The sequence below is a fragment of the Equus caballus genome, chromosome 7, assembly GCF_041296265.1.
Source record: "Equus caballus isolate H_3958 breed thoroughbred chromosome 7, TB-T2T, whole genome shotgun sequence".
Taxonomy (NCBI): Eukaryota; Metazoa; Chordata; class Mammalia; order Perissodactyla; family Equidae; genus Equus; species Equus caballus.
This window is the reverse complement of record NC_091690.1, coordinates 52,724,328-52,748,433: the sequence shown is the minus strand read 5'-3', so window position 1 is coordinate 52,748,433 and position 24,106 is coordinate 52,724,328. Positions and strand designations below refer to the sequence as shown.

Sequence of the window (24,106 nt, the reverse complement as noted above, 5' to 3'; positions counted from 1 at the left end):
GAACATTTTCAACTTCAAAAGTGCAACTCTGTCTCTAATATACAATGTATCCCTCTTCTCCTCTCCTTACAGGCCCTGGCAACCTCCATTCTGCTTTTTGTCTCTACACGTTTGATCAATGTAGGGATCTCATAGAAGTGAAATGATGCAGTATTTGTGTTTTCATTAAAGGTTTTTTGTGATATGAAAAGTCCCAGCTTTTGTGTCTAAATGAAGTATTAACAATCATAGCCCCAGTGTACTTTAAATTTCTTTCATTTTCCCCCTCCCTTGCCCCTAGTTTGATATTTATATAGAGGCATCCTTTGGAGGTCACTGCAAAGTGTCAAGTGACTTAGGATTTAGTTCCAGTGGCCCGTATTTTAATTCACTTGGTGAACATGGGCACACACTTGATCGGTGTGTGTGTATTTCCTCATCCATACAGGGGAAAAATAAAAGTGTCCTTTCCCTCACTGGGAGGAGGTGCCCTTCCCAACACTTTCACATCAGGAACACCTGCCTGGTCCCACCCTTGGTCCTGGCTGTGCCTTGCCCCTTGGAGATGTCCCCACCCCTCTGCTGCAGATGCTTGGAATTTTCTTCTGGCTTAGGAAGGTCACGGTTCCCATTTCTTCCTTGCTTCACTCACCCCTCCGTGCCCTGTGTTCCTGGAGCCCCTCCAATCATCACCAGAAATAGAAGAGCATGCCTTCAGCCGGCTCATCTCTCTTGGCTGCTCCTTCTCTGTCTGGTCTGGAGATCCTGAGCTTGGATGAACCTAACAGGACCAGGAGGGTGAGAGGGGTCAAAGGGAAAGTACCTGTGTTCTGCGTGGACACCAGACAGCTCCAGAGGTATCACTCTACTTCCTGCTGGGCTGGGCTCTTCACCTCCCACTGTGGTATGTATTCTGCCAGCTGCCTACCTGGCATCTCCTCCCACTGCCGTATTTGCTCTGCGACCCCCGCCTGTTCTCCCTGCTTGGCCCACAGCCTCTCTCTGAAGTGGCAAGGGATGGGGGGCCACCCAGAGTATCTGTCCCAGGCAGAAGGTGGATCGAGCTGTGCAGTCAGCTAGTGTCCATGAGGCCTTTTCATCCACTGTGCTCCACCTTCTAAAATGCCTCCTAAGCAACATTTGTTGCACCATCTCCATAAGGAAAAGCATCTCAGTCCCTCACCAACCTGGGCGTTCTGGCAGTGTGGGTGAGCTCTAGATGAATTTGTTCCAGTTGTGGGCGTCAGTTATTTATGTTTGGTTCAAATATATTCAGGTGGGAAGATAAAGAGCATTCGTAGGGAGGATCTGAGATCATTAAATGCATGAGTGAAAGAATGCCTATAATTACGTAATTTACTAGCACAGAAAAGCTTGGTACCACTTCCACCTCATCTCACCTGACCCCGAGAGCCCTGTCACTTTCCCAGAACTTCAAAATATAGGAGTCTTTTAAAAGAGATGATGTAAGTCTTTTTTTTTTTTTTTGGAGGAAGATTAGCCCTGACCTTACATCTGCTGCCAATCCTCCTCCTTTTTGCTGAGGAAGACTGGCCCTGAGCCAACACCTGTGCCCCTCTTCCTCTACTTTATATGTGGGATGCCTGCCACATCTCGGCTTGACAAGCAGTGTGTAGGTTGGCACCTGGGATCTGAACCAGTGAATCCCAGGCCGCCAAAGCAAAACATGCAAACTTAACCACTGTGCCACCGGGCTGGCCCCAATGTAAGCTTCTTTTTGTTAGTAGCAGCAACTGCAATTGAATTTACCATAATTTAGGGAGAATAATTAGTAAACAGGAGGGTAAACCTTGGCCCTATGGGAATATCCTGTTTCCTGACATTTTTTGATTTTCATGATATTTTCCTGAATCACATATTATATTGAGTGTTACCAAATGGTCATCTTCTGGTTCATTCATTCTTAGCAGTTTTTTATCCTCTTTTATCTTTTTTCCTACCTTGTGATTATTATTATATACTCATGCCTTCTATCTCAGTGTACTACAATCAATATATTATCATTCTTTTTGATAGTTCGAGTTTATCTGGGGGTGGCTCCTTTAAGCTCCCTCCATTAGACACACCCCCATTGACGTCTAAGTACTTTATTGCTTTCTGACTGAGAAGGTGTTGTAGGTTCACTTTGTACATTCCTGCCCCACGTGTGGAATCAGACATTTCTCCCAAAGAGCCTGGTTCTTTTTAGAAATGAACATCAGTTTGTTCCCTGTGCTAAAATCTAGTTCAAGGGCTTCAGGGCCCTTCCAGCACTAGAAAACTTTTTTTAAATTCTAAGTTTGTATACATATTAACAACGCAAAGCTAATATTTCGTTTTCTCTCCAACCGTCTCAGATTTTAAATTTGTGTTTCTCTCTAAGTCTTGGCTCCTGATAACAGTAGTCTCTTTCTTATTTCCTTTATCCTACATGACACACACAAATATGCAGGATTGCGATGCTAATGTCACCAAAGTTCCATGTTTCTTAGTAGTTCTTTTTGTACTTATTATACTTTTTGTTCTTGTTTCCAATTTTGAAATTGTTTCACTTCTTGAGCACATAAAACAGTTATTTGGTTCAAAAGTCAAAGCAATATGAGAAAGTATACTCAGAAGTTTTCCATGCATCTCACTTGCATTCCACTAACATCATTCTAGTGTGTTTTTTACTTTCCCAAACAAGAAATACATGTGTGTCTATGTGTTCCAATGCACATTTGTGTGTGTTCTTATTTGCCTACAATCTTACTCAAACACTCAATGATCTGCACTTACTATTTTCACTTAAAAATAGATGCTGGAAATCACTCACCTCACTTCACAGATATCTTTCTTTTTTTCCATTAGTTTCCCATTCATAGCTATATCATATTTAATGAGATATCCATGAATAAAATTTGACTTGTTTCCTATTTTTTGTTGTTAGAAATCTTGCCAGATACCCTCCACTTAATTTGTATCATTTTGTAATTTCAGAGTGCATTTTTTAAAGCAAAGTTAAAAGTCATTTTGCAGAAAAATAAGCAATGTTTTTGTTTTCATTGCAAAGCACTTGTTTCCCCTCCACCTGCCCTTGAAATCATCCCAGCCCTGTTCTTAGAGTAAGTATATTCCTGAAAATTCAGATTTATATTGTGTCAAGAACACCTACTTAGTTATCTAGGTATATTTTAACAATCTTGAGAAGGGTATTTGTTGCCCATCAGTCCACAATCTCCAGGTGTCTTTGGTGAGTGCCCTGCAGTGATCTTGACATCAAGGAAAGGAGTATCGGGGAGAGTTACCATCAGCCTCAGAGGATGTCAGGATTTGTTTTATGGTGAGTCCTAGGTGATGCTCCTTTTTAGATGCCCCTTCAGGTCAGCCCTGCCCAATATGGTACCCAATGGTCTAGGACTGAGCAGCAATGTTCTGGTGCTTTTAGGAGAAACTGAAGTCAGCCTAAGAAGGCTGTGTGATAAATCAGCTGCTCCTACACGTCCACTGGGGAAAGGTGCTGCGTAATCATCGGGGGTAGATAAAGAGTCCCATTTCTCAGGGCTGAAGTTTCCTTCTGTGTAAAGTAAGACTATCACCTTTTTCTCTTGGACAGCATACTTCATGATCCCTTTTCTTCCTCTAGTGACAGATGACTCCTCTGGCATTTGATGGCAGTAGTGTGTATTTGTGTGAGTTTTCCTGAGTGTGAAGGGACATTCAGGAATTTCAAATGGTGATGGAATGATTTTCCATGAGGTTAATGTGGGAATTACAGTCAGCTCTGGATCCTCATTCATTCTTTCTTTCCTAAATTTCTTACTCGGGACTTTTTGGCCTTCCTGAGCGAAAGACAGAGGATGAAAGAATGGTGGCTGACTAGCTGACAAATGGTCATTAGGTAAATACAAAGCTTATCCTAAGGAATGAGATACCTGCATCTACCAGGTAGACACATTTTCTTCTGTATAGACCTGTCTCTAGAGCTTCTGAACCAAATAAGGCCCCATTCAATTAAGACCCCAGTAGAGTTTCCCCACATAGTTGAGCCTCAAATATTGGTGAGGGATTATCCTGAAAATCAGGCCAGTAGTTCAGTAATTCCTAATGAATCTTGACCCTCGTGGTGTCAGCTGCATGCTTCTTATTTTGCCAAGTGCTCTCACAGCAGGTAAGGAAGATGAATGTGCCTTTACTCAAAGAATTTGTTCATTCATCAGCATTTATCACAGTGCAATACGCACAAGAGTTTTCAGTGATAGAAATAAAATGAGATCTCCTGGTCTGGTTGTAGTGAGATAAGTTCATGTGTAAGAGGTGCAATTAAAGCCTTGTGACTGATGGAGATAAACAGTGAAGAGTGTAGACAGGGTGAAGAGTACCTAGGACCACTGAACCCTGGGGGAGATAATGGGAGATCTGAGAGCCCTGTATTGGTTTAGCGTCTCCTGTCCTCATTCTCCAGTGAGCATTGGTGGAGGTGTTACTTGCATAAGTCAGCCTCGGTGATGGTAGATGATGTGGCTGGGGACTTCATCCGGGGGAGTGGAGTTTATGGGCCCTCTCTCAGAGACACCTATACAGAGATGTGATGCTGGAGAACTACAAGAACCTGGCCACAACAGGTAAATCTGCCATCACTATTTATACCCTATTATGGATCAGATATATATTATGTTCTTACTGTGTTCCAGAATTGCTGATTCAAATCTGAATACAATGAGAAAGAACAGAAACATACTCCCCACACTCATGGGTTTGAATCTACTGTTGTTATACTCAAAATGTGTGGCCCCAGGACCAACAGCATCACTGTCACTCTGTTAGAAATGTACATTTTTAGACTTCACCTTTGACATAGTGAATCAGAGAGCTGTGGTTTTTGTCTCATCTTCTGTGTTTTACAAAGCCGTCTACATGATTGTGATGCACTATAATGTTCGAGAACCAACACTCTAGTGGTTTCCTCATCAGAAGACAGATCTCTGTGTTGCACTTTCTTTATTTGTTTAAATCAAACCCTTGGGGCTTTGTAAATTTGTGCGTAATCCAGAGTGTGGATTTCAACGGTCAAAGAGAACCAGTTTGGGGGGTACGGAGAGGTAGGATGTTTGCCTTTTCAGTCCTTTTGAAATAAACTTACTGCTTCATTAGATATATAGTGCCTGATTTGTGGGAAGGTTTGTCATCTCTTGCATGAGCCTCTTCCGTCAGTGTATCTTCCTCTGTGGACATGGTGTCACCCGTTGAAACCGAATCTTCTCTCTTGGTTGGAACAAGAAGAATTGAGGACAGTGGAAGGACGTGTTCTCCAAGGTGAGTGTTTGTAAGATAAAACCATAGACAGTGAGAAGTTCAGTATATTTGGAACTATAAGGAAGAAAATTTTTAAGATGCACTCTTTTCTCAGAAGGCTGAGGCCATTGGTGTCTGACGTTTTGGGACATCTTCAACTTCCCTTACTCTTGTTTTATATGTCCTGAAACTTTCCAATGATCACAAAATGTCCTTTGTTTTTTTCTTTTTTAAATTTATCATTTCGATATCAGCTCCTTGTCTAGACTTTCATATTAACATCCTTGATATTTTCTTTTATTCATGATCACTTTTCATTTTTGTATAATAATTTTGTCATAAAAAGTGTTAAAATGTAGACCCCTTGTCTTTATCATTGCTACATTTTTGATATAACCATAGTACTCAAGTCTATATTTCCCTTTTTTTAGTATATTTAATTTGAAAAATAACATAAGTGAGCCTGATCATTTTGAACTTTTTATCATAACGTTTTTTTCTAAGATCTAAATTTGTTCATTTGTTTTATCACAGAATGAGATATGGGCTTCAGTGAAAGAATGAGCACATCAGGAAGATGTTGCAGGGGGAACCGTCTCCCAAATAGGATACAAATGGGAAAATGTTTGTTCGTTTGATTGAAATAAGCATTTCAATCCAGAAATTATATTGTCATTAATAATTATTAACAAATCTAAATAATTATTGGGAACAAGTAAACTAAATAGATAGGGAAAAGATAAAAGTGTTGGGTGAACTTTTTAACAATAGTTATGTTATGGTATATGTACTTAAAATAACTTGAAAACCTTTTGGTAACTTGTAACCTAAGAGTTTTGCTAAATTAAATGATAAAATTTATTGAGTATCTAGGTCATTTCCACCTAAGATAAAATATTAGATATTAATTACTAAACATAGACTTATATACCTTTGGCTTCTAATTACAGAGAAACTCAAAAATACTTGGGTTTATTGATAAACTTGTGTTGTGTTGCACTGAGACTTTTGATGAATACACACATGTTTCTAGTCAGTCCTTGTTGATCTGCCACTCCACAGAATGCCAATGTAAAAAGTTAAGGAAAGTAGGATGTATGTTTTCAGTAAAGAAGGTATAAGAAAGGGAGATGTTCCCTTTGTTTTGTTAAGAAAAATAAATTTGTCCTAGAGTACTAGGAAGGAGGGAAGTCATGGGACAAATTCTAAATGTAAAAGGAAAGTTATAAAATTTTTGTGAAAGAGGAATGCTGAGGAAAGAGTTTTGTGTATTAATTAAATTTAATTAAGCGAATGAGTTTCAATATCAGATGTAAGCTGGTGCAGAATTAGAATTTGTTTTCCTTTCATTTAAAAGAATAATTTCCTTGGACTTTTAGTCTGCTTTTGATAAAGACATTATGAAAGGTTTACTTCATTACCTTTAAGTAGCCTGCCAGAAGACTAAGGATTTTATGTTTTATCAAAATACATTTCCTGTATTGTCTTTATCAGGCCTTTAATCACAGGAGCTAAGGTTTCTCTTACAGCTCTTTAATATTCTGTATTTGCTTGAAAATCTTTAATACTCACCATGCTTAATTGGATAACTAAGCATTGTTTCACAGTGACCTATGATCTTGTTTGGCCAAGAGTTTTTAAACTTTCTGATATTTTTGACAAGCTCTCCCCAAATTCAAACCCTACATGAAGTCTTGCTTTTGATCTAAAAAATAACTTTGAGAATTTCCAGCAGCCCTCTGGGACTTCTCAGAGAATTTGTTGTCTTCCTATTAATAAAGAATACTGGGGCTGGCCCAGTGGCGCAGCGGTTAAGTTCGCATGTTCCACTTCAGTAGCCCAGGGTTCACTGGTTCGGATCCCAGGTGTGGACATGGCACCACTTGGCAAGCCATGCTGTGGTAGGCATCCCACATATAAAGTAGAGGAAGATGGGCATGGATGTTAGCTCAGGGCCAGTCTTCCTCAGCAAAAAGAGGAGGATTGGCAGCAGATGTTAGCTCAGGGCTAATCTTCCTCAAAAAAAAAAAAAAACACAAAAGAAGAAGGAATACTAAACTAATTAGGTTTATTTGTTATGTTAAATTCCGTGGGAAGTATTGTCAAGTAAATGATGATAAACCTTCTTAGGTTATGTTGAATGAGTGAATATTATTCATTATCTTAACCCTACTACCTTGCTTCCAACAGGTAGGAGGAAAATGACCATGACTGCATTTTATTATCTAATATGGTTTACAGATGAGTCTTACTTAAATGATCAGCAAGGACATTATCACGTTGAATGTGCTGTCCAGCCTTGAGAATGCCTGCTGCTTCCTACTAACTCTCCTAACTCAGTAAAAGATTTCCTTCTACAGGCTTGAGAAGTCACTGCAGAAGAAGAGAAACAAACATGGCAAAGAAAAGGGGGAATTTTTGACACCACCATGCAGATGTAGCTTGGTCCTGATAAAAAAGAAAAAAAAATCCATAGTGTCTATTGTACACACTTGCCATTGCTCCAGCATATACATAAGTTAACCCATTGAGCACTTGAGAAGATGAGTTTATGGAGAAAAGAATACTTTTGGAAACTTTCTCCCACAGTAGCTCATAAAGCTTATGCTCATTTTGCTGTATGTGCAAAATATAATCCTGAGAAACCACTTCACGGGTCACAAAGCCACTTTCCCCTTCCTAAGAGACCCCTTGAGGAATGGCGGTTGGACTTTGTTCAATTGCCACCGTCTCAAGGATATAATTGTATCTTGGTAATCTGTGTGTTCTCACATTGGGTTGAGGTCATTCCTTGCAGAAGAGCAATGGCTTTAGCAGTAGATGAATTATTGTTGGAAAGGATAATTCCTGTTTGGGAATTCCTGTTGAGTTACACAGTAACCAGGAAACTCATTCCACCAGGCAAATAATTAAGTCTGTTTGTGATGTTTGGCCAATAATGCAACATTTTAACTAACAAACGGCACAATCAAAACTCAGTTGGCAAAGCTTCCAGAAGCATTTAATCTCTTATGGCCAAAAGCTCTTCTGCTAGTGCTCTTCAATCTTATATGTAAAGCATTTTGGAAAGATTGGCTGTCTCCTTTTGAAATAATAACAAATGACCTATGCAATTATATGAAGGGGAATATATGAACCAACTTTGCTTAAATGAGAAACCTTACATTATTGTCAAGGTCTCATTCAGACACTTAAGTAAAAAAGAAATGTTGGACAGCAAGCTCCCAGGAGATGAAGACCTTAAGCATCATGGACTACAACCTGAGATTTCGTTTATTGGAAAAGACACCAGATAAAAGACTCTTTGCAGCCCCATTGGAAAGGACCATACCAGGTACTCTTAACCAATTCATGCACTGCAAAATCAAAAGGCATAGACTCTTGGATTCACATTTCTCATCTCAAAAGCCTTCTCCACCTGAAGCCTGCGTAGGTTTCAGTTCCTATTTCTGATACCCAACTTCGACTGACCAAGAGAAATATCTCGAAACCAGGATGAGAAGAAGATAGCATCTCTTACAGACAGCTGTCCCAAGGCTCCAGACCAGGCCCATATTCCCAACCTAATATCTCCTCATGTATACCTTCGTCATGCTTAAACCATATAACCACTTTGCAATTGTTCCTTTTAAGGTTTCCAGAAGTGACTGTTTTGAAAGAGACTGGTCTCAAAGGCCAGGCAATGATTGAGTGGCTCCTAATGGAACTCAGTGATTATGTTGAACAAACCTCTGGCCTTGGCGAGCACCGAGATGGGGAGCACACTGCACCCTGGGCTTCTCTTGGGTGCAGGGAAGGATTCACCCTGAGCTAACACCTGTTGCTAATCTTTCTCTCCTTAAGGCCGGATAGGCTCATTCAGTATTCCACTCATACGACCACAAGTAGTTATATTTGTTTCTTCCTTGGGGCTAGAAGATGTCATATAACATACAGAAGCCCTGACTAAATTTACTCAAAAAGACCTTGACCTTAGTCAAGGAAGAATAGCCTTATTGAATACTCAAATGTCTTTAATGAGGAAGGCTGTCCTTTAAAATAGAATAGACTTAGGTATTCTAACCGTATCCCAAGGTGGTACACATGCAATCATTCAAACTCAATGCTGTGTTTTTATACCCGATTCATCTTCCAATGTGCCATCTCTGCTAAAGCACATGAAAAAGCAGGTGAATGCCCTTAAGCATAAGGAGTCATGTAAAAGCACATGTACAATGTTTGTGTGACAATCTAAAATTCATTGAAAAATTATATAATCTATCAAATGCTTCCTCTGATAACATACATTTCTGTGCTTGTTAACTGTATCCCCTAACATGGACAACTGGGCAAATTAATGCATAACTCTATAAATTAACTAAAACAATTGAATTTACATCATCATGGGTGAATGTCATGTATGTAAATTAACCTCAATGAAAATCATCAAAAGATAAATGTCTACAGAGATTTTCCTGGAATTACTCAAGGCGAGTTGAAAACCTTAACCTTTGTTTTCCACAGGATCCATTACACATCAATTTTATTATGCTCACCCCTCTATATTGCAATCATTTGTACCTCTCTTGTCCCCTCCTCAATTTTTACACAGTAGAAAACAAATAACTTTGGGTCAAACTTAATGGGATCAAAATGAATTGAGGCCATATCAAAAAAATCCTTTCATCTTTAACAAATTATAACTTTTGAGTAATTTTTCAGTTCTTACTATGTCTCTAATAATTACTTTCTTTTTTTCTCTCAAAGTCCAAAGTATTTTCATGATATTGTCTTGAGACATCAAGTCTTTATTACCTGTGTTGATTTTGGTTCCCACAGAAGCAGACACTGAGCCAAGGATTCATGTACAATCACTTTATTGGAAGGAGCAGTGAATGGATGGGAGAGAGGACAAGTGGACACAGGGAAGAAAATACACCCAATAAAGCTTGAATTAAGTCAGCTACCACAGGAAATGAGCAGAGTTTTCATCCTGTGGGGAAATTCTGGAGAATTATACAAAATCCAAACCTCAAAATTATCCCAGCTAAAGTGTGAAGGATATGGCACAACCCACATGTCTCCTTCAAGGGATGTATCTGATGGGGCGTAATTGCCTGCCACTTATGCCATCATGTATTGGGCAAAGTAGGTTCCAGTTGCTGCTGGTCATTGGCAGTCATGCATTGGAGATGGTGAGAGGATCCCAGGAAATGTCAGAGGAATGTTCACAGCATCTACTTCTCCATCTTTCCCTGTACACTCAATTCTATCATCATTCTTCTGTAAAGGTGAGCTCAGTTCTCAACACTTTCTACATGTGTGTAACTATGATTCCTGATGGCAACTCCAGAGATTCCCAGAAAAAAATTAAACCATGTGAGAAAACAGCTCTGATTCTATTGTATTCATTTCTATGTGTTTTAGGATCTTAGATGGTGTATCTCAAAATTGCTGTGTTGGGGGAAAAAAAGGTCAAATGAAGGAAGGGAAGAAAGAAGGAGTGAAGGTAGGGTCACAAAGAATGAAGACATATCTCAGAGTTATTCTAGTTGGGGTATTACTATGAATCACCTGAACAAACCAGTCCTTAAATCTATGTTCCTACTTTGAAGTTGAAAATCACATCACTGTTCTTAAGAAAAGTAGGATAGCAAAGCCAGTGTCAGCTAGCCAGGCCACAGTCCAACTCACTCTTAGTCTCTTCTTTTGAAAAGTGGGGTAAAGGTGGGAAAATATCTCACAGGAATGTTTTCAAGATGAAATAAAGTCATAGTTGTGAAGAAACAACCACAGTCCTCATGTGGTAAGCAGTGGAGATGACTGTATAATTTTTGCTCCATTTGTTGTGGAAAACTAAGCCCACAACCAAATGAAGGTGAAGAACATCAACGTTTGAGAGGATATTCTGGAGGAAAACCACAATAGCACTTGACAGAATAAACGCTTTAAATCTAAATTTAGAAATATGAAGAATTGTGGCAAAAAAAAAAGCTGACCAAACTTGGAACTTTAATGAGCAGCATATAAGAAAGAAAAATCCAAAAGGAATTATTGAGGAGAATTGTTGGGGAGAAATTAGCACATCATACAAATAAAATTGAAGTCATAGGTGCTTCGGGAATTGAAGAAATCAAGCACTTGTTTTAGGGGAGAAAAAGAACCAAGAGATTTCAATTTGCAACATTTGCCTTTGGGGCCCACAAGGTCCACTTAGTTCTGAGGCCAGTAATGATCATAGACAAGAGGCTGCTTGGCTGAGGAGCCTTCCCAGGGCCCTCTTCACATCCCTGTTCCTCAGGCTGTAGATGAAGGGGTTCAGCATGGGGGTGACCACGGTGTACACCACTGAGGCGACCGAGCTTCTCTGGGAAGCATGGGTCACAGCAGAACTGAGGTAGACCACCATGCTTGTCCCATAGAACAAGGAGACCACAGAGAGGTGAGACCCACAAGTAGAAAATGCTTTATACCTGCCCTCAGTGGAGGCCATCTTCATTAAGGATGAGACAATTTGAGAGTAGGAGAACAGGATCCCCGTCAGAGGAAACACACACAAAAGGGCCGTGGCCACATATAAAGATATGTCATTGATGAAGGTGTCAGAGCAGGCTAATTTGAGAACCTGAGCCAGTTCACAGAAGAAATGTGGAATTTCAGTGCCTATACGGAAGGTCAGCCGCACCATCAGTAGAATATGAAGCAGGGAAATACAGAAAATAATGACCCAAGATATCAGAATCAAGAGGCCACAGAGGCGTGGGTTCATGATGACCGTGTAGTGCAGTGGGTGACAGATGGCCACAAACCGGTCATAGGCCATCACAGTCAGCAGGAAATTATCCATTCCACCAAAAACCATAAGAAAATACATCTGAGTGAGACATCCTCTGTAGGAGATGTTTTTGTTTTGTGTCTGGATGTTCACTAGCATCTTCAGAACAGTGGTGGAGATGAAGCAGATGTCCACAAAGGACAGGTTGGAGAGGAAAAAGTACATGGGGGTGTGGAGCTGGGAGTCAGAGCTGATGGTCAGGATGATGAGCAGGTTCCCAAGCACGGTGACCAGGTACATGGACAGGAACACTCCAAAGAGCAGGGGCTGCAGTGCAGGATCCTCTGAGAGACCCAGGAGGAGGAATTCTGATATTTCTGTGTGGTTTCTTGATTCCATGTAGCTGGTGTCTCTTTTGGAAAAGGAGGCAAATGCAGTGTTCAATGAATAGCCAACTGACAACTGAGCCAGTCAGCACCTCTTAGTTCCACCTTTACCTGGACAAACTTTGTCCTGAGTTGAGTCACTACAATATAAGTTATTCACTCACTCAAGTGGTAGCCCATTTGCATTTTAAATGTGTGTAATCATTCAGACATCCTGTAATTTAGCAGAAATCTCTCTTTTTAATCTCCTACTCACTGATTCTACTTCTCTTATTCAAACCTGTGGACATAAACCAATTTACTCTTTGATATGACTTTTAAAATAAAGACATACTTTGGTAATCTCCATACATCCATCATTCTAAAATCTATAAAATAGTGATTAAGACATGAGTTTCCAGGGGCCAGCCTGGTGGTGTAGTGGTTGAATTTGTATGCTCTGCTTCAGCAGCCCCAGTTCTTGGGTTCGGATCCTGGTCACAGACCTACACCACTCATCAAGCCATGCTGTGGCAGCAACCCACATACAAAATAGAGGAAGATTGGCATAGGTGTTATGTCAGGGCCAATCTTCGTCAAGCAAGAAAAGGAAGAATGGCAAAAGATATTGGCTCAGGGCCAATCTTCCTCACCCAAAAAAAGCAGACATGGTTTTCAACTCAAACAACTTTAATTCTGTGAGTTGATGCTTCCTATTGATGTCACAATTAACTCTCATGTGTCTTATTGTTTTCTTTTAAAAATGTAGTTACTGCTCTTAGCTTCTTTGTGAGGTTTAGTAATGCCTTTGTGCATAGTAGCATCTCAATAAATAATAGCTATTATTAATCGGTTCCTTTTGTGACTATCATTTTTTTTTTTTTTTAAAGATTTTATTTTTTCCTTTTTCTCCCCAAAGCCCCCTGGTACATAGTTGTATATTCTTCATTGTGGGTCCTTCTAGTTGTGGCATGTGGGATGCTGCCTCAGCGTGGTTTGATGAGCAGTGCCATGTCCGCGCCCAGGATTCGAACCAACGAAACACTGGGCCGCCTGCAGCGGAGCGCGCGAACTTAACCACTCGGCCACGGGGCCAGCCCCTGTGACTATCATTTTTGATATATAACTCTCCCAAAGTACAAAATAGAGTTGTGATTTAGAAAATGGAATCTTGGGTTAGACTTCCTAAATAGAATTTAGCTGCTCCAACTTACTATCTGTGTGATCTTGAGGAAGTTATTTAATGTCTCCTAGCTGTAGATCCCTCACCTCTACAATGGGAGTAGTAAATATGCTCTACATTGTGTGACTGATGAGTAAATTAGATGAGATGATGCATGTAATTTTTCTTGTGATTCCTGTGACATATAGTGGACACTTGATAAATGTCAGCTTCTGTTCTTAACATCACAATAAATCTGTCTTGCATGAGTACCTTTTATCAAATTTTCCTTAAACTAGGGCAGTCACCAAAGATGGAATTCTGATCATTATAAACACAACAGGTCTGTTACCCCTTTGACCACCATGCAGCACTAATTAATGAAGATCCCTATGGCTTCCTCTATCAGAGACTGCCTGTCAGATAGATTCTTCCAGAAAAGGGAAATCTTGTGGACTACATAGATAAGGGAAGGGAATAAAATCACAAAACCACTAAAATAAGTGTAAACATGTGTGAGAGTGTCTGCTCATGTGTACATGTTCAGAAATGTGTATGTGTTGTATTAAAAATCAGTGCAGTTAATTTCAAAACGTCATTGATAGATTGATAAAAAAATTATTCAAAGCTTCAATAAATCAAGTCATCCTACAAAGCGAAAGGCAAATTTTAGATTTGATAATAAATGTTGACATTCTCTGTGTTAGAAAAAAAAGCCAGTGTTATTAATGCTTAGAGAATGCTAGTTAATAAGAGAAAATAATCACTGAGGACCAATTTAGTTGGGAGGTGAGTGGAAAAGGCTTCTCTGAAATATGAATATTTGAGCTGTAAGAGGAAGGATGGGCAATTGTTAACCAGGGGAAATAAGGAAAGGACAAGCATTTCGGGCTGAGAGAACAGAATTCACGGTTGCCCTGTGGGTCAGTGAGCTTGAGATTGGAAGGGATTTCAGAGGCCAGTGAGATGGAGAGCAGAGTGGGTGAGGCCCACAAGTCCAGCTCCTCTACTTTTCCTTGGCGTGCCTCTCAGTTTGGTAATTTTATGTTCATTTGTGGGTCAGAGGACCTGAGTGTTTTTGCTCACCATTATCTTTCCAAGGGCTTATATGGTGCCCAGTACATAGTGCGTGCTCAACACCTGCAAATGTTAGATGGACAATAAAGACTGAGACTCAATGCATCAACTATGACACACAAAAAAAATCTGCAAGCTCATGTATGCCTGAATATAGACACAAAATTGAACGATCAAGTTAAATCAAATGCGTTCATATCTATTTTAGGAGAGTAATACATCACAAATAAGTAATACCTATTCTAGGAATGGGAAGCTGGTTTAATACTGTGATGTTAGTTAACATAATTCACCATGAAAATAGGTCAGTGAAGAGAAATCACAACCATAATCACAGTACAAAATGCCTTTGAGAAAATGTAACAACCATTACCATGGTTAGCACCCAGACAGAGCCTCTTACTAAATGAAGAAACTAAAGAAAATTTCTTAAACCAATAAAGAGCGATTGTTTTATAGCCTCAGCCAACAGAATATTCTACATTAAAACACTAAAATATTTGTGTTAGATTTATGAACAGACCAAGGCAGTCTACTCCAATCATTCGATATTCTGCAGAACATTTAAGATATTGGTGAGATGAGAACAGGAAATTGGCCTGAGTACTGAGCATCAGAAATAATCACATTATTTGTAGATGATATTGTGGACACTAAGGTGAAACAATAACAACAATCAATACAGAACTATTATGTTACTATTATGTGCTATCAGTGAGTTACATCTTCTGCAAAATAGTTAGAGAATGTAATAGAAAAAGCAAATCACATTAGGAATTAACTAGACAGTACCTCGTGCATAATAGATCTCCAGTAAGTAGGTAGTGAATAAATGATTGGACATAGGAAATCCAACAGAAGCCTACAATTATGGGAAAGAGTAGAGAAGAGATGGAGACACCCCAGAAACTAACTCTTATTGAAAAGAGGCTCTAGATTCCAGAAGAGAGAGAAAGAAACACAGCAAGTGCTGGAAAAGATTGATTTCAGTAGAAACTAAAGTACGTTCAAAGTCTAGAGACTGCACCATCATAGACTAAATAAAAACGGGACTGTCCCAGTCTCATCACTCAAGAGGTAAGTCTAGAGTATCCGCTTTCTCTCCTCTTTTCCTTTTTGCTCCACCAGCCCTCGCTGGGACACTATGACCCTCACTGAAGCTTCCTGTTCTCTGAGGTCTGTCCTTGCAAAGCCCAGTTGGATTTTCACCTAAGCAGGAATCAGAAAATTATAGGAAAAGGGCAACAGGGACATGTTATTATCATCTCAAGTGTTGAATTCTCAGAGGTCCTCATTAAATAAACTTCTCTTTTGACTTTCCTCTTTCCAAACAACTCAGCTCCCTTGGGGTACAAAGATAAAAGAATGGAAAATTTTCAGCCATGTTGTGTCTGTGTGCAGGCAACAGTGGGGAGAAAGAGGGTATTTTCTCCAAAGAAAAATTCTTCTTTGGTTTGACTTAAATGTGGTAAGATGTCCCTTAAGGTTGTTTAATTTCTACAGGATCTGAACCCAGCTACCGTCAATCACACCAACGATAATACTAGAATTAGAAATGAGCATGGGGGTGCAGATATGTTTCCAATTTGCTCTCTCTCCCAGTCTTTGCCTGAAACTGGACCTCTTCTACACCAACTGAACAATTGTAACTGTCAGAAATTTGTTGAGTGGATTTCACCTTCTTTCTTCCATTAATTCATCTGTTAATTTCAGAATGTCCTGTTTTTTATATGCATTTCACTGACACGTCAAATTTAGATAATTTGCCTCTGTAAAGAAAAAACCCAGATCTAATAGTAGTATAAATGATGGAATAGAAAACGAAACAAGAACTATGGTTTAGACAGCATGTTTCCCACATTATGAACAAAAGGGAATAGTTACAGAAGGGCATATTACACACATCTTGGGCGCTGTAATGGACTGAATTGTGTGCCCTCGAAATTCATTCGTTGAGACCCTAATCTCCAGTACCTCAGAATGTGACTGTATTTGGAGAAAAGGGCCTTTAAAGAGATAATGAAGCTAAAAAGGGGTCACTAGGCTGAGCCCTAATCCAATTTGACTGATGTCTTTATAAGAAGAGGAGATAAGGTCACACAGAGAGACACTGGCGGCATTCATGCACAGAGAGACGACCATGTGAAGAGGCAGCAAGAGGCAGCCATCTGCTAGCCAAGGAAAGAGGCCTCAGAGGAAAGCAACCTTGCTGGTACCTTGATCTTGGACTTCCAGCCTCAAGGATGGTGAGAAAATAAATGTCTGTGGTTTAAGTCACCTAGTCATTGTATTTTGTTAAGGCAGCCCTGGGTGACTAGGGGAGGAACAATTCAAAATCCTCTCGCCCCATCTTTTTATTCCAGCCGTGTCTTCTTTAATTATTTCAATGGAGGCTGTGAAAAGCTTTGCACAGCTGCAGTTGGACAGCACCTGCCTCAGGCCCATGCCACATTCCTCCTGCTTCCTGCCCTGAAGCTTCTCTGATACCACAGTATGTGACACCTGAGGGAATCTGCTCTGTATTCACAAATGTGCAAATCAGAAATGTGGGGATGTTAATCCCTCTGGGATCATCCTTGGCCAATAGAAGACATGAGCTGATTTCATCTATCTAGGGGAAAGTTCTGAGATGCATTTCATAATGCACCTCACAAGGGTTTGGTGGCATTGAGCACCAGTCACCCACAGAGGGATCAAAATGATAATGGTTCCTTTCAGTGTTTTTCCTTCCTTCTCAGTTGGACTCCCACTGTTCTGTACTCCCACTCCTTAAGATCTAATTTCCACCCAAAAAAACCCATCTGCACACAGCCTTTGTGTTGAAGGGCTGCTTTCAAGGAAACACATCATAAGATGGGAGAAGGGCAGTAAAATGATGCTTTGGCTTATAAAATAGTAACAAAATTGCTAATGTTAATGAAATAATGCTAAACTCTTTGTAGTTATATTAACAGATCTTGTCATTGTTATACCTCAATGTCTCCATGTATGCTGTTTCTTTTTTGGGTTTTTTGGTGAGGAAGATTAGCCCTGAGCTAACATCTGTGCCAATCTTCCTTTATTTGTGTATGAGGGTCACCACCATGTCATGGCTTGATGAGTGGTGTAGGTCTGCACCTGGGATCTGAACCCACAACCTCAGGCTGTTGAAGCGGAGTGTGCCGGACCCAACCACTATGCCATGGGGCTGGCCCTACTGTTTCTGATTTTAAAGTTGACTCAGAAATGCCAATGATAAGAATTTGCCATTCAGGTACATGCATATTCGTGTAAAATGTTCTGTGTACACAGTTATTCATTGCAGCATTCCTTGTTATATAAAAGTATCAGCAAGAACCTGCCTGTCAGTCACTAGGGAACTACTTAGATAAGTGAGGGTACACTTGTATGTTGTAATACCTTGAAGCCAAAGAGAAGCAAGGGAGATGTGTAATACACACACACACACACACACACACACACATGCAAACTACGCTAGCTATTAAACAAATTCAGCAAGGTTTCAGGGTATAATAGCAACACAGAAAAGTCAATGTGAGAAAAGGGAACCCTCATCCACTGCTGGTGGGAATGCAAACTGGTGCAGCCACTATGGAAAACAGTATGGAGAGTCCTCAAAAAGCTAAAAGTACAACTACCATACAATCTAGCTATTCCACTACTAGGTATTTACCCAAACAATTTGAAATCAACAATCCAAAGTAACATATGTACCCTTATGTTCACTGCAGCACTATTCACGATAGCCAAGACGTGGAAACAATCCAAGTGCCCACTGACTGATGATTGGATAAAGAAGGGGTGGCATATATACACAATGGGATACTACTCAGCTGGAAAAAAAGACAAATTCATCCCATTTACAACAACGTGGAAAGAACTGGAGGGAATTATGCTAAGTGAAATAAGCCAGACTGAGAAAGACAAACACCAGATGATTTCACTCATATGTAGAATATAAACAAGCACATGGACAAAGAAAACAGTTCCGTGGTTACTAGGGGAAGGGGGGTGAGGGGTGGGCACAGGGGGTGAAGGGGAGCACTTACGTGGTGACAGACAAGAAATAATGTACAACTGAAATTTCACAATGCTGTAAACCATTATGAACTCAAATTTTTCTTAAAAAGTCAATGTGCTTCTATACACAGCAGTTGACAATCTGAAAAGGACATTTTAAAAACTTTATTTACAATTGCATCAAAAGGAATAAAATTCCTAGGGATATATTTAGTGAAAGAGATAAAGGACTTGTATACTGAAAACTACAAAACTTTGCTGAAAAAAGTTACAGAGGACCTAAATAAAACAAGGATGAGATACAACTACACACCAATTAGAAACAAAGAATTGTCTACTTCATTTATATGAAATGTCTAAAAAATGAAAGCACAAATCTATAGAGACACAAAGTAGATTTATGGCAGCTTAGACAGTAAGGAAGTAGGAAAATGGGGGTGTGACAGTCAAAGGGTACTTTTGGGGTGATGCAAACATTCTAAAATTGTGATGGTTGCACCACTTTGTGAACATACTAAAAAATATTGAATGCTATAGTTTTAAATGGGTGCATTTTATGGCATGAAAATTATATCTCAATATAGCCATTGCAGAAACCAAACAAGAGAAAATCATGATAGTAAGTATATCATTAGGAGCATAAAAATTTAATGTCTCTGAGCACCTAAAGCATAAGGTGCAACAAGCTTTAGCTGCCACTATATTTTTACTTCTAGATGTTAAAACAATTTAAGACTATTGTAATCAGAAGAGTATGATACAGGCATAAGTAAATATTACTGGCATGGAAGAGTCTAGAAATTGATACAGGTATATATAGGAATTTATCGTTTAGTAAAGGTGGAATTTCAAATCAGTAGGTCAAGAATAGTTTATCAATAAATGGGTACTGCAACAAGTGGCCATCTTTCTGGAGGAAAAAAAAAATGGATCCAATATCCCACACCACATGCCAAAAAACATTCTTTGAGGATTAAAGATTAAAATGTCGTTGAAAATAATACATTTTAGAAGGAAACTAGAAGATCTGCATGTAATCTAGAGTTTGAAGAGAATTTTTAAGGCAAGGCAGGAAACCCAATAATTATTTTTTTAAAAAGATTCTTGGCTACATGAAAATTAAATATTTTTATAGCAACATGTGAAATATTCACATAGCAAAATATTTGTCAATTCAATAGATGAATAAAACATTTAATAACACACATGGACAATTCTTGGTAAAATGTGCTCGTAAAACAGAATTTTAAAAGACCTTTATTAATTCCACATAGGCCACCCACTGAAAACCACAGCAGACATGATCACTGGAGAAACCTTAGAGCCATTCCTGAATAAATGAGGAAGGCCAGGTATCAGGATGATGTCAAGACTTAGTATGGGAGGTCCCAGAACCCTATTGTAAGATGGGAAAAATAAAAACATAAATATATATTTGAAGAAGAAATAAAGTTACAGAAAAATGTCATTAAATTCAAAACACAGAGGAATCAGTGATTGGAGTTTAGCGTGTTGCTGTGGACAGATGTTTGGGACCCCTCTCCCTGGTCTAACAGGCAAATCCAGCAAGCGAACTGCATAGGCTTGGAGTGAGTACAATAAAATCCATGCCGTACCGTGACACAGCCGTGCGGGCCATCTTCAGCCTGTGTCAAACGACCTCGTGACCCCACATCTCAAGACCAAAGATGCCAACTGGACAGGTCCACAACAGGAGGGGATGAAGGGGTACCTCACTCTCACGTTTCCCAGCTGCGTTTCTTAGAGATTGGGGGACTAATTAGTGACCCTGGTCCTTGCCTCCCCCCACACACAGACAGCGTCAGCATCTCTGGTTTTGATGTGAGGGCTTTAAGCCCTTTTGGTAAGGTTTTAAACATTTATGGTGATGTTTTAAACATTTATGGTAAAGTTCTAAACATTTATGGTAAGGTGGAAATGGGGTTTTCACACTGGATCTTCCTGGATGACGGACCTCTCCTATCTGATGAGAGTTTGACTTTCAAGTTCCAGTCATGTCCTGGTTTTTTGGTTCTGTAGGGGGGAGAATCTTTGCTTTGGTATCACTCCAGGTCAAGATTTCCTCTTCTGTGCATGCTCTGGCTACGTGACTTTGCAAACTTTCTGAAAAACAACTCAATCACTCTGTTGATAAGAGATGGGGTCTGTTCGAACCAGTCCTAGTAGTCCCATCGTTACAACCTCACGACATTTCTCCATTATTTTATGCCACGTCATCTTTTTTATAGTGGTTAAATTTATATAACATACAACGTACAGTTTTAACCAATTTTAAGTGTACAGTTCTGTACACTTGGCATCAAGTACATTCACATTGTTGGTCACCCATCTTCACCATCCCTCTCCAGAACTTTTTCATTTTCCCAAGCTGAAACTCTGTCCCTATTGAACCCTATCTCCCTATTTCAGCCCCTCCCCAGACCCTAGCCCCCACCGCTGAACTCTCTGTGTCTACAAAGTTGACTGCTCTTGTTACCTCACATGAGTGGAACCAGACAGTAATTATAAATTTGCAATATCTCATTTTTGATATTTCAAAACTTGAACTTGTGCTGTCCCCTTTCCTTTCCAAATTTGCTCCACCCAGAGCCCTCCCTGTCTCAATGGATGCAATTCCATTCTTTCAGTTGTTCAGGCTCCTAACCGTGGAGGCATTCTTGTCCCTCATGTTTCTCTCACACTCTTATCTTGCCTGGCAACACATCCTCTTGGCTCAACCTTCAAATTACAGCCAAACTGACCACGTCTCATTCCTTTTACTACTATCTCCCCAGGTCATAGCTGCCTACATCTCACCTGGCTGGCTGCAGTCAGCTCCAATCAGGTTCCCAAACCCTCCAATCCATCATCACCCAGAAGCCAAAATGAGCTTTTAAACTCCCAAGTCAGATCAGGTCATATGTCTTCTCACAACCCAGCAATGACTCCCCGTGTCACTCATTAAATGAAAGCAAAAAATAATGACTTTATCACATAAGCGTTAGTTTTTATTCCCACAGAAGCAGATGCTAATCAAGGATTCAAGTACAAGCACTTTATTAGAAGGAGCAATGAATGGATAGAAGAGAGGAAAAATGGACACAGGGAAGAAAGTACATCCAGTAAAACTTGCATTAATCAGGAAATAAGGAGAGTTTTCATCCTGTGGGGAAATTCTGGAAAATGATACAAAATCCAAATCTCAGAATTATCCAAGTTAAAGGGTGAAAGACATGGCATACCCCACACCTCTCCTTCAAGGGTTGTCTGTGATAGTACATAATTCCCTGTCACTCCTGCCACCACATATTGAAAAAGGTAGGTTCCAGCTGGTGCTCACCATTGGCAGTCATGCAATGGAGATGATGAGAGGATCCCAGAGAATGTAAGACGGTGCTGACAGCATCTACTATTCCATCCTGTGTTACAGACTCAATTCTATCAACATTCTTCTCAAAAAGTGAGCTAAGTTCTGAACACTTTCCACACATGTGTAACTATCGTTCCTGATGGCACCTCCACTAAGTCCCAGAAAAAATATTAAAACTTCTCTAGTTGAAAACCAACTCTGATTCTATTGTATTCATTATATATGTTTTCAGATCTTAGAGGGTGTATCTCAAACTGCAATGGTGGGAGATAAAGGTCAAATAAAAGAAAGAAAGGAAGGGAGGAGGGAAAAAATGAAGGAAGGTTTTGATGCGTGAATGGAAGGATGGATGGAAAGAAGGAAGGAAAAAGGGAAAGAAGGATCACAAAGAATGAAGCAACATCATAGTTATTCTAGGTGGTATATTACTATGAATCATCTCAACAAACCAGCTTTCAAACTTACATTCCTATTTTGAAGTTGAAAATCACATCACTGTTTTTATGAAAAGTAGGACAGCAAAGTTGGTTTCAGTTCAGTCTCTTCTTTTGAAAAGTGGGGTGAATGAGAGAAAATATCTCAAAGGAAAGTTTTCAAGATGAAATAAAGTCATACATGTGAAGAAACATGCACAGTCCTGATGTGGTAAGCACTTGTGACTATTGTGTGGCTTTCATTCCATTTCTTCTTGAGAAAACAAGACCACAAACAAATAAAGGTGAAGAATATCAGCGTTTGAGAGGATAACTTTGGGGAAATGACATCAGCACTTAGTATGATAAGCCCTTTAAATCTAAAGTCAGAAACTTTAAGAATGGCTGCAAGAAAGCTGACCAAACACGGAACTTTACGGACAGCAGATAAGCAAGAAAAGTCAAAAGGGAATTACTGAGGGAGTTGTTGAGGAGAAACTAACACAACAAACAAATAAAAGTGAAGTCAGAAGGTGCTTTGGGAACAGAAAAAAAATCAATCGTGTTTTTTAGGGGGGAAAAAGAAAAAAGAGATTTAAATTTGCAATAATTGCCTTTGGGGCCCACAATGTTCACTATGTTCTGAGGCCAGTGACCCACCATAGACAAGAGGCTGCTCAGCTGAGAACCTTCTTAGCGTCCCCTTCACATCCTTGTTCCTCAAGCTGTAGATGAAGGGGTTCAGCATTGGGGTGACCATGGTGTACACCACTGAGGCAACTGAGCTTCTCTGGGAAGAATGGGTCACTGAAGAACTGAAGTGGAGCCCCAGGCATGTCCCATAAAACAAAGAGACTGCAGAGAGGTGAGACCCACAGATAAAAAATGCTTTCTATTTTCCCTCTGTGGAGGCCACACTCATTAAGGAGGAGACAATCTGAGAGTAAAAGATGATCCCGGTGAGAGGAAACACACCCAGCAGGGCAGTGGCCACATACAAGCAGATGTTATTGGTGAGGGTGTCAGAGCAGGCCACGTTGAGAACCTGCGCCAGTTCAAAGAAGAAATGTGGAATTTCAGTTTCTAAACAGAAGGTCAGCCACATCATCAGGAGACTATCAAGCAAGGAGACAGATAAAATATCAAGCAAGACATCAGACCCAGGAGACCACAAAGGTGTGGGCTCATGATGACCATGTTGTGCAACAGGTGACGGATAGCCACAAACCAATCATAGGCCATCACACCCAAGAGGCAGTTATCCACTCCAGCAAAAATTGCTTAAAAAAATTCTGAGTGAGGCATCCTATGTGGGAGATGTCTGTGCTCTGTGCCTGGATGTTCACTAGCATCTTCGGGATGGTGGTTGAGATGAAGCAGATGTCAACAAAGTGTGGAAGTGGGAGTCAGAGCTAATGGCCAGGATGATGAGCAGGTTCCCAAGCACGGTGACTAAGTACGTGCACAGGAACAGTCCAAAGAGGAGGGGCTGCAGTTCCAGATCTTCTGAGAGACCCAGGAGGAGGAATTCTGATACTCCTGTGTAGTTTCCTGCTTCCAGGTAGCTGATGTATCTTCTGGGAAGGCAGGAAATACAATGGTCAATGAACATCCAGCTGGCACCTGAGCTACAGCATCTTTTGATTCCACCTTTGCATGAACGAACTTCACCTGCTAGTAGTCCTTCCAATG

General features: G+C 40.1%; 2 protein-coding genes and 1 pseudogene across 3 annotated transcripts in view; 1 reads left to right on the top strand and 2 right to left on the bottom strand.

Annotated features, from left to right (window-relative positions):
* The window catches only part of LOC100059788 (zinc finger protein 266), a 42,241-nt gene extending 31,619 nt beyond the window's left edge, over nucleotides 1-10,622 (top strand). For both annotated transcript variants that reach the window (XR_011441000.1, XR_011441001.1), the window contains 2 exons: nucleotides 73-5,274; nucleotides 5,788-10,622. The gene's annotated coding sequence lies outside the window, so the exon portion shown is untranslated. The remainder of the gene's footprint in view (nucleotides 1-72; nucleotides 5,275-5,787) is intronic.
* An 845-nt stretch (nucleotides 10,623-11,467) lies between these two features.
* Nucleotides 11,468-12,406, bottom strand: OR7D16 (olfactory receptor family 7 subfamily D member 16). The gene is given in 1 exon segment (NM_001391108.1): nucleotides 11,468-12,406. A coding segment is annotated over 1 exon segment (939 nt).
* OR7D26P (olfactory receptor family 7 subfamily D member 26, pseudogene) lies at nucleotides 23,050-23,900 on the bottom strand (annotated as a pseudogene).